The 19,704-nt window shown below is 36.1% G+C and overlaps 1 protein-coding gene across 6 annotated transcripts in view; it reads right to left on the bottom strand.

Annotated features, from left to right (window-relative positions):
• LOC308655106 (uncharacterized protein) overlaps positions 1-19,704 on the bottom strand; it is a 413,636-nt gene that overhangs the window by 153,961 nt on the left and 239,971 nt on the right. For 2 of the 6 annotated variants that reach the window (XR_014023380.1, XM_081304923.1), the window contains 3 exons: positions 17,855-17,895; positions 4,926-5,059; positions 4,306-4,821 (listed from right to left, as the gene is read on the bottom strand). Coding sequence is in view for 4 of the 6 variants with exons in the window: in XM_081304923.1 (XP_081161049.1) it covers positions 4,942-5,059; positions 17,855-17,895 (159 nt within the window). In the remaining 2 variants the exon portion in view is untranslated. Of the gene's footprint in view, positions 1-4,305; positions 4,822-4,925; positions 5,060-17,854; positions 17,896-19,704 lie in introns of those variants that run through there. The other 4 variants (XM_081304924.1, XM_081304927.1, XR_014023381.1 and 1 more) reach the window with 3 other exon arrangements.

Genomic DNA, 19,704 nt, shown 5'->3' with positions numbered 1-19,704 from the left:
GGATCTGTTTATCTGAAAACAGAACAAAGATGCCATGCTACGGGCGTTCCTGGGAAAGCGTGGTTCAGACCACGGCTGACAGGGCCCAGCGGCTCTCAGACGCTTTGATTGACGTTCGTCAGCAGAGGCGGCAGTCAGCGCATGTCATTCTGGAGTCGGTCTGGAATAGCCCCTGGTTAACCAGAACTTGGCAAAACGGAGCTGGAGGTCAGTGGTAGGGAGACCCTCCAAGGAAGAGCAGAAAGTTCATCTAAGTGAATAATGAGTTGTTAGCGGGAGCAAAATAATTCATTTTCTCAACATGTGGGTGAACGGTGAGGAAATGGAATTCAATGCTCCCCTCTGCAGGAGCACCAGTTCTGGATCAGGCTACTGCAGAGACCACCTCTAACCACTTAGGTGGGAATGGCTCCTACCTGGGTGTAAATACAGGCTCATTTTTTAGAAAGTGACTCTCCAAAAATCCCTTTTTTCTTTGTATTAATTTGGTTTATAGAATTACACACATCTACGGATTCCAAGCACGTCCCTGTTGGATGTACCCTAAAGGTAACACAGATGTTCAGAATACTTAAAATATAACATGAAGAAATGATAGTCTTAAACTTGATGCTAATCAGGTTTTGGCCAGAGGAAAGCTGTGTGTGTTTCCCACTTTCTTTTACAACTGATAAATTAGGAACACCTCTGTTTAGTTGTCAAAGTTGCCAAATATATACTGAATTATGTTAATAGGACAACCTAACCTATAAAAGGTTTTCTACTTCACTAACACTAACCTCCCTCCTTGGACTTTAGAGATCCTGGATGATCTGGCCTCTTTTGTACCTTTTTCTTTACCCCAGCATTTACATTGTGCTCTACTTTTTCAGGTTCCTTTGTTTTCATATTTCAAAAAATCAATTTCAGGGGATTTATCTTCCCCACCCCTCTATGGTTTTCTGCACTATAGTCATCCCCCCTTCCCCTTTAAAAGCCTATTTGGGATTCTTATAAAAGCAACAACACTGTGATATTTAAAAATTTTGCATATAGTCATAAGGGAAAAGATCTGCTAATTTATTTTTCCCCTTGGTTCTCATCCCCGACTTCTACCCCCAAGACAGGAGCCTCTGATAAATCTTTCAAGACTAACAAAAGCCCTATTTCTCCATGATATCCAGCTATTGCGAAGGATAGTCTGGACTATTTCATACATCACTTAACCAAGAGGGCCTCAGGATTTAAGATGCTGGGTTCTAACCCTGTTCTCCACTAGCTCTGTAAACCCTAGGAGCAAGCCTGTGGGATTTAATTTCTGCCTCCATAAATTAAGTGAACTGAGCTTTCATTTACTCTAAAACGTTTCTGACTCATGTTGTGTTCTTATTGCTCTGATTAAATCGTAAGCTCCTTGTGGGAAAGAGGCCTATCTCACCAGCTTTCTCTTCTGCTGTGGTTGCTTATCTAATGTAATTCTGACTTCCAGAAATTAACCAGCAAATACTTCTTGATTACATGTTTATTTGAAAATAAAACAACATACTGTCTGATTTGAAATTTCTTTGTGCAAATATAGAAAAAAAGAAATGACAATTTAAGTGAAAAGTCAGATGAATTATGCAATTATAAATTGCTTCATTCCCTCTGTTGTCCTTGGTGTCTCTTTGGCAAGTGTCAGTCATCCTCTTCCAACTTTAGGACAGGTTCTACTGGAGCTAGAGACTGGTGCAAGGTAGGCTCAGCAAGCCTGGACCTGGAGGCACATCCCTTTGCTTTATTTTCTTACACTTCACCCTTTTCCTCCAAAAGTTAAGGCTATGCTGTCTCAAAATTGTATTCATGAAGAAGATTGGTTTTCATTCCTACAGAATGTTTTTCTTTTTCTTCTGTGCAAATGTGTATAGAAGTTTGTCTGAGTCGATGTACAATGGTACTACATGACTATCATTTCACATTTTCTTCTGCATAAATCTTTTCCAAACCCAATTTAATTGCAAACATGCAATGCTTTCCTATGTACTTTTTTTTTTCCCGAAAGACTAAGAAAAGCAAACACTGTAAATGGGAAAGTGTTACATATGGGGACCCCTGCTTGCATGGAAATGAAATCACAGGCTGAAAGTTTCCTTAGGGGAATGCGTGCCTCTTCTGGTAGCCCCGCAAAGAGACACATCTAAGCAGATAATAGATGCCCTCCGATACCTGGTGAGGGTGCTGGTGGAGGAGGGCATGTCTGCTATTGTAATATTCTGGGGACTATCACATCGAGTTTCATTGTGCCTACTGCTGCCCATACCATTAAGGAGTGTTCATCGTCTGTCTGTCTTTGTTTTTTTTTTCTTCAAACTGGGGTTTGAAATCAGGGGCATTCAATCACTGAGCCACACCCCAGCACGATTTTGTATTTTATTTAGAGACAGAGTCTCACTGAGTTGCTTAGCGCCTCGCTTTTGCTGAGGCTGGCTTTGAACTCGAAACCCTCCTGCCTCAGCCTCCCATGCTGCTGGGATTACAGGCTTGTGCTACCACGCCTGGCCCAAGGTCTTTCTCTCTCTTTGCCAATCCATCTCCCATGAGAGTATAAGAGGAAGAGGAGCTCTGATATGTATCCCCTTGTGCCTTTCTCTCCTCAGCCTCCAGCAGGTATCTGTGTGCAATCTGCAATCCTGCTGCCAATGCCTTCTTGGGTCTCAGGAAATCTTCTCTTCTGGGCCCCCTGGCCTGGTCTCCATTTGCCATTCTGGGTAACCTTTGTTGTTGTCTGGCACAGCAGCCTTCTGTGGGAATCCCACCTGCCTACCTGGTAGCCTTTCTGTGCAGGACTCCAAAGGGCTGTGGGCTTTCTTTTCCACGGGGTCTACCTCTGTGGACTGTGCATTGGCCCACCTTGGAGCACCCCAAGTGTCCTTTGCTTTGCTCCCTCTGTTGCCCTTGGTGTCTCCTTGGCAAGTGTCACTCAACCTCTCCCAACTTTAGGACAGGTTCCACTCAAGCTAAGGTCTGGTGCAAGGTAGGCTCAGCCAGCCTGGACTGGAGGCACATTCCTTAGCCTTCCCTGTGCGAGGCAGAAAATGGGGATTCATGGCCACAACAGCTCTCTGCAGTTTGTCTTCTCACAGATTCCTGTCTCTTCCCCTTTTGATGCCCTCAATGTGGGCATAAGAATTGTTAGAAAAGAAAAAAGTTGTGCAACTAGTACTTGACTCAACAAATACTTGTAATGCATAGCTGTAAATTCAAAATTCCCACCTGGGCTCTATTACATAAGAATTTCTTGCAGAGAAACAGCTGAGACTTGTATGACTATTTAAAAAAAATGTGAAGTTGCTTTGAGACTAATTTAGAATTATCATAAGAATCATTCAAGAGATTCCAAATAATTAACTTTAAAACATGAGGTGTTTATCTAAAATATCTAAGTCTTTCCTTGATAACATTATATTTCACCTTTATATATATATATATTTTTTGTTTCAACTTCTCTGACATTTTCTGCCCTTGGTAGTTATTGATTGAAGGATAAATTAGATAGAAAATGACAAAAGTACTAGAGGAAAATGATGGTTTTGAAAAAGCCAAACTCAAAGTTTAACCAAATCTCTGCTGGCTTAATCTGGACCTACCTCCTCCCTTCCTTTCTTGTGAGCACAGGAAATATTTGGCTCTTCCTTTATATCCTTGGGGACCTCCCATCCATGGGTTGGGGTTTCAGGTCCATGGGAAAGGGTGATTGTCTTTCTCCAGCACCTTGTGGAGGTGTGCTACGATCATTGCTCTGTGTGTGAGATGGCGCTCCATCACCTTCAGGGCCTGCATTCACCTTGCAAGGATTCCCACATCCTTGGACCCATGATATTGAGTAGGAAGTAAAAAATGCCACAACATTTTTGTTTCTTTGAATGTCATGAAAGAAAGGAAAACATTTTATATTTTTGTACTTCAATGACATTTACTTTCATATATTTTTAAACGAAGGGATTTATATTTTTATTTTACCTGGGTAAAATAGAATGGTCAGGGTAGAAATCCTGAGAACCTTAGTAGGCTACTGTTTGAAGTCAGGCCCAAGATGGTGGTGCCTTGGACCAGGGTGGAAACAGCCAAGTTAGTAAGAACAGGGCTACTACTTCCAGAGATGTTTTGAAGGCTCTTTTTCTCTCTATCCATTTTTCCTTCCTTTTCCTTCTTTCTCTCTCTCTCCTACATGATAATTCAGATGATTCCTAATTAAAATGGAAGATTTCAAAAGAAAATCCTGGGGTAAGTTGGTTAGAGCAGGCACAACCAATTTAGGTATGAAATAACTCCCCGAAATACTTTTGCACTAAATTATGGTAGAAGTACGCTTGCTAGGGCCTTTATAATTCAGCAAAGTCACTGACTTCATACTTGGTTGTGGTTGGTAGTAGCATTTTTTCCTAACGAATGCTGAGTCCATATAAAATACTGTAAATAGGTAGAACGCATATGCAAATGACTCTCCCAAGTACATTACAAAGCTCTCATGAACCAAATGTTACGTGTCCAATTTTTTTTTAAAAAAGTATTAGCTCCCTTATAAAGTGGACCTAAAGCACTTCTGGATTTTAGAACAGCTTGTCACTTGACAGGAAAGGTACCAGATTGCTACCATCTGATGTCCACTGCTGTCATTTTAAGCCTCATGAAGTCTTTTAAAGAGCCAGAATGAAATACGCTGGGTTTCTTTTTTCTTTTTTTTTTATTCCTAATAAGTCACGATCCATCCCAAACCTGTTTCGGCCATCAGCAGCTCTGGTACTCCTCACCTGGATGCCTCCCGAGGGGTTCTTTTTCTTGGACAGCAAATCAGTTATTACCCTGAAGAGATAAACCATTGTTGAAGAAGAGGGAACGTGCTGAAGAGGTGGTAAAATGAAGCAGGGGTTAAGCAGAGTCTGCCCCCAAGTAAAGTCATTGTGTACCTGCATTTTGGCTGGATCAAGAATTACAACCGTGGTAATTAGCAGTGCATTTTTGTATTATGGCATGCCAGGCCTGGGACTTTCTTCTTTCTTTCTTTTCTTTTTCTTTTTTTCCCCCCTCCCTGAGACTTGTCCTAAGGAGAAAGCCAGGGGAAAAATGAAGTGAGAATTAGATTAAAGCTGCCTTGCACTGCCGAATGCTGAGCCTACATGAGCTGCTGGATCAAGGGCCAGCACTGGAAAAGCTTTACTACAGTTGCTAAAAGTAAGCACAGCATCAGAATTTTGTCCTTCTTCAATGCTATCTGCTTCTAGTGAGGGTCACTGGTGTGTATGTGTGTGTGTGTGGGGGTGCTTTTTGAAAAATCAAGGATAAAGAATAAATAACCGTAAGCCTTACTGGCTCAAACAAATTATTTTCCGGTGAGTAGATAGAGTGCTAAGTGGGAGGCAGGGAGCTTGAACCTGAGCATCTTGATTGGTAATCAGTGCCTGCCTTTCTCTGGGTTCAGAAAGCTAGTAAGAAACACATGATCAAGTTCAAGTAACTCTCCTTGAGCACACAAACGGGCACAAAGAGAAGACATTCAAGCATCCAGAGCAAAAAAAGAACCATTTTGCTATCCAGGATTTTGTGTGTGTTCTTGGTGTGGTACTTTAACAGATGTCCAGGTGTTTGTGTTTTGGGCGGGAGAAGGAGTGGGGAGCACTTAAAAAATTGGTCTTGAATGACATCATTACTTTATATATGGAAGAAATATTTTATTCATTTTGGTTATTAAGTTGTGAGTTTCTTTCCCTTTGTGGCATAAACTTTGTGATGTCTTTTCTTCATCACACATTATTGAAAAGTTGGCAAATTCTAGACAGTCACCCTCAAATAAGATTTTTTTTTTCCCTTTTTTCCTGGAACTTCTTTAAGGACACTTGTCAGGCAAATGTTGGAGCTACTTTATCGAAGCGCTGCATGTTCTGCGGGTGGCTTCATATACTCGAAGCATCTATTATCCTTGAACATATGAAATTTGAGGACAGAAGGGAACAGACTGAGAGCTGAATTTGCATTTGCTGAATGGCAACTGATGTAAACAAAATGTCCACTCTTTGGACTGTTGGCAGCCACAGTTAACCTCCAGAGGAAGTACTTATAACTATTTCTCTTTTTCTAGTGGTAGTGCTGAAAACTTACAACCTCTTTGGGAATTTCACTTTTCTCCATGAAGCTGCAAAGGGAGCCATTTGATGTACTTTTAATTATAAGCTGTTTTGAATGTTGAAAGTTCTTTCTCAGCACATGTGATTAGAAGCTTATGAAAAACATGTTGAGATTTAAACAATCTTGCTGGAATTTTACTTACCTGAAAAAAATGCATAAAAATGGAGCTATAGTGTAGTAATAACAATGTCACTAACAGTGTGAGGGACATCACTCCCTGAGAGCTCACTAGGTACTGGGCACTGTTCTATGTAATAAGTTCATCGTACAAGTACTATGTATATTTATAGATGTCTTAAAGTTTAAAAATTCTCTCCATGGTTTCATGAAGAAAGTAATATTATCATTTCTGTTCTGAAGTGCAGGAAGGTTAAGATATTTGTCAAAGGGCATACAGCTATATATGCCAGCACAAATATGGATTCTAAGTATTTAAACAGTAGGCAAAATATAGTGGTGTCTTTCATTCCAAATGATTAATTTCCTTAACTTTCTAAAATTTAAAAATTCTAGAAAAACATAAAACAGTAAATGTTGCATTTGTAAATAGTAATGACTCTTCAGTTTCTCTACAAGTCTATGGAGAATGTTATAATTAATCAAGTTTGGATTTTGAGCCTATATTATCTTTCAAAGAGAACATTAATGAAAGAGAACATTAATAACTCATAAATGGTGACATTATGGTATTTGAGCAGATAAGTAAAAATTAAGGCAGTGTCCATAAATAGTGGCACACAAATATCATGAAATATTATGCAGTCATTAAACATGAATTTGGGAGAATTATCTAGTATATTAATGGTGAAGAAAATTTGTTGAATCATTTTTAATTTGATCTCCTCTTGGAAATCAAATTCTACCAAATCCTCCCATGTATAGGTGTGTAGTTTGGTTGATTATTCTGTTCAAGTGATGTACATGTGTACAAATGTGTTGGTATTTATGTTGGCATAGAAAAATGCATGGGAAGATGTACTGTTAAATTGGTTACTTTGGAATAGGAAGAGGGCATAAGGTTGTAGGTATATATGTGAGCATGTGGACAGGCAAAATTAGAGAAGAAAAATAAAAAGGAAAACAACATGTGCTCATAGGTACATGCATTGATAATAATAATTATAGGAACACTAGCATAGGTATCAGAAAACATGGGTCCTGATGCCAGTTTTGACAGTGGCTTATCATAGTACCATAGATATATTGCTCTTTCTATGGCCCTACATCTACATTTATGTCTGTATCTGTGTCTTTCTATCTTCTGTCTATACCTAACTCATGAGACTGGAAATTTGGCAAAATTCAAGAGAGATTATACAATTATATTTGTTATATAGAAGAACAGTGTGAACTCGCTGGACCTGGTCCTTTTTCCTAATATCATAGAATTTGGGAGCGGGAAGGGACCTTAAAAGATCATCTCAACCAATTCCTTCTTTGTACAGATAAAGAACAAGAAACTTGTGTTAAGCAATCTGGCCAGGTGAAACATATTCTTTTACTTACTTCCATTGTGTAAGAACAAATATGGTTTGTTGACAAATAAATATTTAAATAACATAATAGTTTTGAGACCAAATATACATTAAAATATAGATTGAAATCTATGTTGATGGTATCAAAAAGACAAAACATGTTTTTATTAGCTAGTATTTCCAAGTCTTTCCCTTTACACTTTATAAAATGGATCTATTCAAAAATAATTTCATGGTTTTGTTTATATGATTAAATAAAGAAGAAAGTGTTAGGATATTTTCAAGCACTACGCAGAAAAAAATATGTGCAGATAGGAGGTCTTAACCTCCAGTAAATGAAAGTCAACCTGAGATAATTTTTCCAATATTTTCTCTGTTTTGGAAATATAGAAAAAATATTGGTCAGATGATTTTAACATATGGATTCGGTGGAAATCCTCTTAATACAAATTTGAAATATTATCTTTCTTTCTTTGGTTTGTTTCTCATTAATTCCCATTTCAACATCAGTGTTTCTTATGTTGCCTGTATTTCTGGTCGTCCACTGTGGATATACGTTAAAATATAGGAGACAAAGAATAAGTGTAATTTAAAACTGCATGATGTTCAAAACCAACACCGTGGTGGTGGCGATGTGTAGCTGAGCGGTCATCTAAGTGACTAGATCATGAGCACGCTCATCTGGTCTCTAGGGTCTGCACATACACAGCTCAAGGCACTTTCCAGTAAGAAGGCAAGAAATATTTAAATGGCCATTTAATTTAGTAAGTTAAAAAATAGAAACAAAATAGAAGCCTTAACCACCCACCATGGTGTGAACCCTGTGAAAACATCTCTGTGGATGGGTGTCTGTGTCTGTGCAACTAAGCTCTGCTTCTCTAGGTGAGTGTGTGTGTATTTAACACAGTTGAGATCATATTCTGCTTTATCTCAATTGTATCATTTTTCAATCATAAATATTCTTTAATAGCAATATTTTGTTCTAAAAAATATTTCGGTGTATCAGTGTGTCTGGTTTATACTCTTCTTAGGAATGGACTGATTCCCAGGAGTAGAAAAAGACTCAGAAAGAGGGGTTTGGGATAAGGATAAAGAGAAATCTCATGGAGCAACACCCAGGATGTATAGCTGCATCCATCATCGCTTTTGCTCCTGTAATTTCTCTGATTGTAACTGGTTTCAGTTTCTGATTGAAGGTTTCCCTCACCCTCCTCTGGGTATAGATTAAGACCCTCAAAGGCCCCTGATAACTCTTCCTTCTCCACCGTCTTGCCTCTTGAGTGGTTCATGCTGCTGTAAACCCCAACCCAGCTCAGCCCTGTGCTGGCTCTACGGCTCCCCACCTTCCTGGTAACTTCCTGCGCATGCGTGCTGGCTTGTGAGTTCGTGATCTCACACTCTGGCGAATGAGTCTGTTTAAAGTTAAGGAGCTATAAACTGGATGTTTTTCAGTCATTCCCATTCTAATATGCTCTGTGGACCCTCCATTTATCTTGGCATCTCAAGAATAAATAACAGCTGTAATCCCAGTGGCTTGGAAGGCTGAGGCAGGAGGATTTCAAGTTCAAAGCCTGCCTCAGCAATGGTGAGGCATTTAGCAACTCAGTGAGACCCTGTCTCTAAATAAAATACAAAATCAGGCTGGGGATGTGGCTCAGTGGTCAAGGACCCCTGAGTTCAATCCCTGGCCTATCCGGCCCCACAAAAAAAAAAAAAAAAAAAAAAAAGAATAGATAACAGATATTTTTTGAGAATGAGTCATGGGCAGGGCAAGCAAAGCCCCTATTCCATACCCACAGACTTTGAACACTCTCCAGCATGTTGTATTTATCTGACCCTCTCTGTTTCAGTAGTTTCCTTTTGCCCCATCAGGCTGCTAAGTGAGGGAGGTGATGTTTTTGTCTACAGTAAAGGGGAAGGGACCTCTGCAGTTTTTAATCTATATCTACTTATTTATGTATCTATCACTTCAGTGAACTGAGTAAAAACGGGACATTTAAAATTCTGAGTTCATTTTTATATTCCTTTTATTGATACATCCAAGAAAAAAGCTTTAGAGCACTTCCTGCCGAATCTTCTAACTTCTCTACTGATTAGGATAATATATTTTATAAACTATACCATTTCTTGTTATCGGTATCTATTCACTGCTCATTAAAATTAAATTGGGTCCTGAAAAATAAAATTAAGCTGCCCCCATAAGTATATCAAACAAAGAAGCAAAAAAAAAAAAAGTATTTTGCAAAGTTTGCAAGATCTACCTTAGCAATAAATATTTGATACCTGAAGAGCAGAGGCAATTGGAAGAAGGGAGTCTTTGGGAAGAATAATAAGAATAGATACACGGGTGGGGAGAGGAGAGAACTGTAGTACAGAAAATAAAAGCAGCTGATGAAGAGTTGCTATAACAATTTTGAGGGAGTAGAAGCTTTCAAGGGGGGAAGACCAAGGAATCAGTAGAAAGATCAAGGAGAGATAGGAATGGGAAAAACTCACTGTGAAAAGAGACTGAGGAGGGCTCACATTTTAATGATTTATGCTGAAAACTGATAGTACATTTCAAAATATCATAAGGAAATCTGATAGTACATTTTAAGAACAATCGGCATAATCATATCCTTTACTCCATATTCCCAGTTCCTAGAAATTTAAGGATGAACTCTAAACCAGGGAAATATTAAGTTCATAAAGACATCCTTCCTATTTTTTTAAATGGACAGAAAATGAAAAACCTGTGTAAGCATTATGGTTTGGATATGAGGTATCCCCTGAAAGCTCATGTGTAAGACCACACAGGAATGTTCAACAGTGAAATGATTCAATTATGAGCACTGTAACTGAATCAGTGGATTAATCCACATTTGAAAGGCCTACTGTACTGGGTGGTAGCTAGAGTCAGTGTGTGGCTGTAGGAAGTAGATAATTGGGGCATGTTCTTGGTGTTTATATTTGTCTCTGGTGCCTTGATCTCTCACTCTGCTTCCTGGCTGCCACCAGCCTAGTGGCTGTCATCTGCCATGATATTCTGCCTCACCTCAGGCCCATAACAATGAAGTTGGCTGTCCATGGTCTGATCCTCTGAAACTGTTATCCCCAAATAAACTTTTCCTTCTCTAAGTTGTTGTTATCCCAGAGACGCAAAGTCGACTGACAAAGTAAGTCTAACTATGTGAAAGTAGTTTAATTATAGTACATCAACACATCAGAAAAATGGACATCCTTGCATATAAGAAATATAATGATAAGGTATCAAATTTTCACACTATAATATAAAAATTACCATTAATTACAACTATATGAATGCATGTGGTAAGATCTGGAAGTGAATAGAGAAAAATGAAACCAGTAGAATCCTAATATGGTGAGATTCTGGGTGATTTCCATTGTGGAATATGCTATTAAATTTGGCAATTATGGGAAGTTGTTAAAATTCAAGACTGTTATTTGATATATTATAGGGAAGAAAGCAAAGCTTAAAGGAGCAAGTTGCAAGTGGATGAAGAATAAGTGGAGACTTCGGGAAGATGTCAGTTGTGGAAGCATGGCTCTGGAGGAAAAGTAGTGGCATGTGAACAGGAGTACATTGTTTAAATATAAGAGGCAGATTTATAATAAAGGGCTAATCCAGAGGGGGAACTGCGTGCTTAGAAGATGAGGGGAAAAGACCAGTGTAGCCAAAAATATTTAGGATGACACAGAGAGAGATGATAATGGGTATTTTAAGGAAACAAGAGTAGTCAAGTCAAAAGGTGGTTCATTCATTGGGTCATCCACTATCTTTATTGAGTATGCTAAGTGCTGAAAATATTGCAGTGAACAATACAGATATGATGTGGATGTACTTCTCCCTTCATTATAGTGTGGGAGACAGGGGAGACAAATGAGCAAGAGCCACAAATTGGATTAAGGGACATGAAGGAGATGTGGGTATTGAAAGAGAGAGAGAGACCTGTGGAAGTGGTGCTCAAGGGAGACCTCTCTGTGTCAGGATAATAAGCTGAGACGAGAAGGGTAAGTAGAGTTTAACCAAGTCAGTACAAGAGGAAGGGGTGAAAAGGAAGAAGGAGAAGAAATGACAAGGCCCTGGGGAGAGAGAGTTTGAGGTATCTTGGAACTGAAAAAATGGCAGAGTGGTTGGGATATTACAAATGAGTGGGAAAGAGACATGAGCTGAGGGCTTCTGATGCGGGACCTAAAAGTTGGACTTTATTCTAACAGTAATGATAGGACATTGATAGGTTTCAAGCAGAGTATGATATATGATAAGGTTTGTGATTCTCACCTCTTACTCCCTCCCATAGGTAGCCATAAGAATTGACTGCCGGGGGTTAGAACAAAACCCAGGAGACCTATTTTCAAGCTAGTGATGTGGCCCAGGTGAAAGGTGACTAAGACGTGGACCAGGATGGGATCACTGGGAATGATCCAGAGTGTTGCTTCTCTTTAGTCAGGTTTTGAAACCAGAGTAGCTGGCTCTGAGAGGTCAGTTGCTAGGCTACATCAAGGTTTCTTCTCTCTTTAGGAGCTTTGCCCTATGAAAACAGCTTTGCTTTATTCACTTCAAATTTCTTCATTTTCTTGCTATGGGAAATTTGGAGAAAATCAATCTATAGCCAACTCATCACAGTATACAGGTGATTCTTTAGATTTTTCTCTGGAATATCCATCACCTAAATATTTAACTGCCTGGGGTTTTGTCCTCTTTTGAACCTTCTTGTTGAGTGGGAAGAAAACTCCAAAGGCTTAATCCAAACATAAGCATAGTTACTATTGAGATTTTTTAATGTACATGTTAAGTTCTGGAGTTGAGCTGTCCGATATGGTAGCCGTTAGCTCCATGTAACTGTTTAAATATAAATAAATTAAAATTGAATGAATTAAGAAATTAGTTCCTCTGTTGTACTAGACATGTTTCAGGTGCTCAATGTCCACATATAACTAGTAGGTATGTAGTAGACTATGCAGATATAGAGCATTTCTACTATCACAGAAAGTCCATAGGGACATCACATATATAGAGACTCTTCTGTTTCTTTGCACATATGAGCTTGTTGGTATCTGATTACAATGAAGAGCTGAGATTCTTGAAGAATTTTTTTTTGAAAATTCTTGGTACATTTATAATGGCTGTATATTTTTATGACAATGGCCTATTGTTTTGTTAAATGATAGTTAAGTCATGAGTTTAATAATACCTTTGAAAGCAATCTCATGTATTTTATCTCATTTACATCAACAACCCTATATATAAAAAGGGTATTATTATCCCTAGTCCACAGATGAGTAAATAATGTTCAGAGTGGCTAAGTGATTTTGTAGTAAGCTCTGGAACTAAGAATAATAATTAAAACAACAATTAACATTTATTGCCAGATACTGCCTTCAGTATTTTACATATATAAACTCATTTAATCTCCAAAATACCTCTAAAGTATAACTATAAGAGATAAGAAAAAATTACTGCTAGTTTTTTTTTTTTTCAGATGAGAAAACCAAGACACAGAAAATCTCTCATAAAGGAATTTTTACTTATAAACTCCAAATCTCGATTTTTGGGGAAAACTTGTTTAACTTCTCTGAGCCTCAGTTTCCTTCTTATACAAGCCATATAACACAACCAGTCTTATAGAGCATGTATATTATCAGTTACCTTTTGTTAGGTTTTGTTACACTCACACAAATTCCCCAAATTTCAACAATACAGACTGAGATGTTTTGTTTGTTTGTTTCTTTGCATACTGGTGGCAACAGCTCCATGTTTTTCCCTGGAGACTAGGTTAAAGAATTCACACATTTTTGTTGCAGCAGGAAGAAGAGGAAATGATAGAAAAAGGCACTGCCTTCTGAAGTTCTGCTTAGAAGTAATGTATTACATTTTGTTCACAGAGAAAGTCATTTAGCCAACATTTTATCTATCTATCTATCTATCTATCTATCTATCTATCTATCTATCTATCTATCAACTGTCTATTAGGGATGAAACCCAGGACCTTGTTCATTCAAGGCAAGCATTCTACAAACTGAACTAGAGCCCCAGTTCACTATTGCCAACTTTGATGTCAGTGTGTCTTCCTAGAAAAGGAAGTTGCAAGGCAATAGACTGGGATGTATAGAACCCTTGCAGCAAAAAAGGGAGCTATGCTTGGAATCGAGATTGCAAACTGCGACAATATTGTCCACAATACGGACTAAATATGACAGGGAAAGACTTGACTCAGTGCTTTACCCTCCCTTTAATGATTTCAGGTGAAGCTTAGAGCTTTGAGGTAAAGTACTGATTCTAAAAAAGTCCACTGATAATTATTCTTTTATTCACAGTTTCCATCACTGAACATCTATTTAAAATATCTTAAATGACACAGAAAGACTTATAACCAATTTCAATTGTTTTGTAGTTGTTTTCGCTGATTTAGTGTTATATAGTTAAGAGGTCTAGCTTGTGGAGTGTTATTTTCTAAACAGATGGTGGCCAAGAGTTAAACAGGTCAGATATACAGGCAAAGGGGGGAAATTATCCAGTAATGTTGGAAAAAAATTAAGAACCCTTTTTTTTTTTCTCTTACCAAAATAAATATATAAAGTAAATAAAGAAAACTTTAGGATTAGATATAATTTCTAAGCATTTGACTTTCATTTATGAAATGGATATGAAATTATGAAATAAGTAATAAAACTGAGTATCAAGAAAACTATCTGGATAAATTTCCTATCCTATTCTATACTTCATTTAAAAATTGTTAGCTCTATGGCTTTAAATTAGGTTTTGTTTTTAGGGCTTCAAAGAATGGTTTCATATATAAAGGGGTTATTTTGCATACTGTATAATAATGTGGTTCATGACAATATAAATGTCATGTGTTTCTCAATGTCAATGACCAATTTGTAGTTTTGGGAAAAACACACCCATCAAATTTAATATATAAATAAGTTTTTAGGCCTAAAATATATGTTTTGTATGACAAACTCTTTTTCATCATTGTTAGGAAAGCATACAATAGAAAAATTAGAACTATTTGAAAAAATGAACACATGTATTGATCCATCATAAACAATTTGGGTTTTGTTAGATATATTTAAATAGTTATGTTTGTATTCTTGAGTATATTGATTCTAGAAGAGAGACTAGGTCAGTCGAGGCAGTAACCTGCCATCTGCAGACAAGTACTTCTTTACACTTTGTTTTGTCTGATTACAGAAAGGTTTTAATTTCATAAAATCATTGATGAATATAACTATTATTGGCATTAAATTGGCAACATGTGTTTTTTTTGCCAAAAAATACAGCAACAGGATTTTGTATAGAAGCCTATTCATTTAGTTATGAAATGATGTTCATGTGACCCTATTCTGCCAATATAACCTTTCCATCTTCAGGTCTGTTGGATCCCATTACATGTTCATTAGTAGGAGAGACTTGACATTACTATACACATCACAATTATCATTTAAAGAAACATTCCTCATTGAAATAAAATGGAAAATTCTAACTGAAAAATTCATTTTCTTGATGCTAAGTACATGACAGATTCCTTCACTTGGAATGTTGTTTGCTAAATTGAACATTCTATATTTTGGATCAGAAACTGCATAAAAACATAAGCAAAAATACAACATGTACATTTAAAAATTGGTGTATGTCTCCCTAGTATGAGATTTTTATTTGTGTTAAAGAAAATGACTTCTTAAATGCTTCAGTTTTTATCCTCATACTTCAGTAATTCATCAATGTAAAATATTATGGAAATAATAACTGGGATAATTTTATTATTACCATACAGTGTTAATCCAGGTCCAGTGCTCAATACAGTGTCTCACACATTCTTTAAGTTCGATTAACATTAGCAATTTTTTAGTGTTAGCAAATCAGTTTAGGGTTGTCACAAACTCATTGTCTTATTTTGTGTTAGTCATTTATCTTTTAAACTCTCATTTTTTTGGTTTGGAAAATATGAGGAAGGTTGAAGTAGATGATCTCTGTGACTCCTTCAGTTGTAATAGATAAATAATCCAGTTTATAGGGGCCCAAATGTAAAGAACCTCGGGTCCAGCAGCTTGGTTTAAATGGTACAGAACTTGTTATGCAAATTCACTGATTCCTCTTCTTCATATGGATATTACTCAAATATATAATTTTCTTTCCTAGAAATACCACTGGATTCCATTAAGTTTTGTAAAGAGCTTTAAGATGAAAAGTGGGGTTTGAGTGGTGACTTTTGCCAATAAACAAGGTGTGCAGGTTTAATGGTGCTGTGAGACAGAACCAGAAGGAAATCATCACCAAAAACAGACATGGATATTTTCTAAAGAAAAATCTTGCATAAAATCACTCATTTGTAGTGAATGCTTGAGCACTCTAATAAGTGTTTTTATAGTGAAAAATTGTTATATATGACAATTAAAAATGTCTGAAATGGATGTTAAGCACACTATTAATGGAATATGGGAAACATCATTTTTTAAAGATTTTTAAAATATAAATTATTTTCTACTTATGATGGGCATATTGATGATTATGGCTACAACCTTTTGGCTAACCAAGGATGGGGAAGTCTCTATAGTTCCATTTTAATGGACAAATTGGTACTAATTCGCAGTGTCTCTAAATCTCTGGAGTAATAAAGTATGTAAACATATAATACTATCATGCCGTATGAAATAAAATAGGCTAAGATGTTTAAGCACATAATTTTGAATCTACTATTAGTTCTACAAGTGTATGTGATGTATTTTTACTTTTGCATCTTATTAATACTGTATTATCAATTATTAGAAATACCTTGCTAAAATAAGCTTCTAATATAGTATAAAACATTAAATATATTATTTGTAAGGCCTGAATATTTCCTTTAGGAAGGATAGAGAGGCAAAGGAAAAGAGGGCCTCTTGGGACCCATTATCACTTACCAAATACTCCAAGTTATGTATCTCTAATGTAATCTCTCATATGGAGAAGGATAGATAATACGCATAATAAGTATTTTCAATAAGTTGGTTGACATCTACCCAAAGATGAATGCCTGATACTCATTTTAATGTGTCATGGTTTAGACATATGTACATAAAATATAATCCAGAATATAGTATAATTTAAATTATTATATCTAAAATCAGTAGATATTTGGTGATGTGTATAACCATGCATTTTGGTAATTAAATAAAAAGTAATTAATTTCACTTTATTAGTGGGTATAAACAAATAATTTCTACTATTCTAATCACTTTGCATATTTCTATGCAAAAAATACTTATCAGTCTATCCAAGTATTTCTTAATCTTAAATGTTCAGAAAAAACTGGCAAAGGAATTATCATCTTACAATAAAAACATGCACAAAATGAGGATATGATTTGTGTAAATATTCCATCATTTTCTATGACTAACCATAATTTCTCATAGCACTTTTTCCCTTCCCAGTAATCCAGTGTTTATGTATTTAACAAAGTAAAGCTGAGAGATTTTGTGTCTCATAAACTTCTTAGGAGAATCTCTTGGCATCGTAATTTGCCTGTTGACTTTTAGTTCTAATTGATTCATTTATATAAAAACAAGAATGTTATAACTTGCTGATGTTTTCCTTTCTTATTACTGTACTTTCTTAAAAATTGGAATAAAATGTTTAAGGATATTTGTTGTAAGCCTGTCTCTATAGACATTTCCCCAAGGCTATATACAGTTTTAAATCATGGTGAAGATTTTGAGGAAAAAACTTGCTAATATAAAGTGAAATCATAAGATCAGTTAATGCCGCCTTGTGTGATGGCATCCTGGCCTTCCCAAGGCCTTCAGTAGGTCTGTGGAAAAAGCCAACCTACACAAGGTGAAGTGTGTAGTAGTATCCATTATCAATACACAATGCATTTCAAGACTTTCTCCATATAAAATGAGAGTTGGCATTAAAAAACAGTCATTTCTAAAACTTTTAAGGTGATTTTTTCTGATTTTGCAGACTCATTTTGATAGGCTATTTATAACCCGAGTAGAGTTATATAACTCTTTAGCGCTGAGACAGGTGACAGAACAAAGAAATATGGTGAGCGAATCCTCTCACCCGTGATACCAAGGCAAAAAGTGAAAATTTTATGAAGCACCAATTCATGACAGATGAAGCCTTAATCGTGGTATAGATCTCTTGGAGACCCTTTACAAAAATTCAGATCTCTCTTCCTTTGCTTTCCACTGCTATACAGTAGTCCATTGCTTTAGACATCTCTCTCTGCCCGGCCCATTGTCTCATTTACCTTATCACCAAAACTCGGGTGTGATGAAGGAAGAGATGGTTCTATGGGAAAAGAAAGAAACAAAAAGAAATTAAGAGAACGACACCAGGACTTTAAATATTAAAGAACTTTAAAGGACTTTAAACGTATTTATCTGTCTAAATCTATCCATCTCCATCCATCCATCTATCCTTCTGTCTAATCTCGATATTTAATCCATCTACCTCATCTTTTAATTCTGCTTCAATTGGAATGTTTCTGCCTCCTGTTGATAGATAGTGTTACAGGGCTTGTTGTAGCTACCACTTTCCACATCCTCGTACACAGAAAAAGAGGAGAGAGACATATCATAACCAAGATCAGTGGCATTGAATATTGTTGTTACTGTGATTTGATCCTGAATTGGCTCACCCACCAACCATCTCTCCATAATTGTGTGTTATTTTTTGAAGGTTTCTCAGAAGTGACACTTTAAATATAAACAGAATTGTGTAATTTTAAATAAATTATTTAGACATTTCCATTCCAGCCATTTTTAACCCTAAATTATTATTTTGCTAACTTCTCTTTAAATATTGAATGATTTGACATCAATGTGTCCTTAACTATTCATTAAGGCCAAATTTTTTTTTCAGATACAGAACAGTTATTTAAGTTTCGTAGTTGATATTTTCTTAAGAAAGAGCCAAAGTTAATATTCAAAACCTTCATGACACTAGTTTCATTAAAGTACTAGATATATGGGAATAAAACCAGGTAATATTATTAGAAAAGAATCAAATTGTGACCATATTATATAAAGACTTTTTAATCAATTAAAAAAAAACACAGGAAATGTGTATACAGATGGGTTAAAAACGAGTGATACAATAACTAAACTTGAGAAAAATTTATTGCAATCATAAAAATGTTTGATATGATAGAAATCTAACTTTATATCATGAATAGCATCCCTCTAAAATATTTTCTAAGTAAAAATTTCTTCAATCAATGAAAATAATCATCTTTTCTTTTGGTTTCCTTCAAAATAAATATGAGTATTCATCTAATGCTTGATGTATTGATTAAAAGGCAAATAATGCCACCATTTTTTCTTATGCAAAACATATTTTTCTCCATTTTCTTGTTCTGAATAGACAAATACAAGGCACACATATTTTTAAGAATAAAATTATAAAGTGTTCTTTAGAAAAACTTATCATATGGTTGATCACAATTGCAGATGCCTCAGTTTCTCACCAAATTTGTCACCAATTCAGAGACACACAAGGACCTTAAACATCACACAGCATGGTTCAGAACAAAATCCAACAGTTCTGATGGCACAGAACCAGACTAACAGGGCAAGTGCTTTCCTCTGTTATTAAAGGATGTGTTATCACTTTTTGAAGTTGGTTTTTAGCTAGAAACAGGTAGAAAGTAGTAGATTTCATAATATGAGTTACTATGTTCAATTTGGTAAAGAACTTAATGCAAATAGGGCTGTTTGAAATCGTTTTTCTGAAAAATGTAAATTTTCATTTGAATTGTAATGTTTATTTAAAAACTGTTTAAAATTTACTTAAATATTTTTATACCTTTTAAGGAAAACTATTTCAATTCAAAATTATTTTTTAATAGTCAATCTTTTAAAAAATTATCAATTTTAAATTTCTTGTTTAAATGGCACTGGTTAATATTGAGGCTATTTTTAAAAATTCACATTACTAAATCAATTTTTTTGTATCTTCAGGGGTCTTCATTTAAAAAATTTATTTGCCAATATACCAAAGAATAAATTCTGTTACCAAGTTATTCCGGTGTTTTTGAAATGATAGCCATAATCCCCAGCTTTTGCAGTCTTGGATAGGATAACTTGTAGGTCCTGGAAA

The sequence above is a fragment of the Spermophilus citellus genome (assembly GCF_964194105.1).
Source record: "Spermophilus citellus genome assembly, chromosome: 8".
Classification (NCBI taxonomy): Eukaryota; Metazoa; Chordata; class Mammalia; order Rodentia; family Sciuridae; genus Spermophilus; species Spermophilus citellus.
This window is presented reverse-complemented; position numbering and strand designations above follow the sequence as displayed.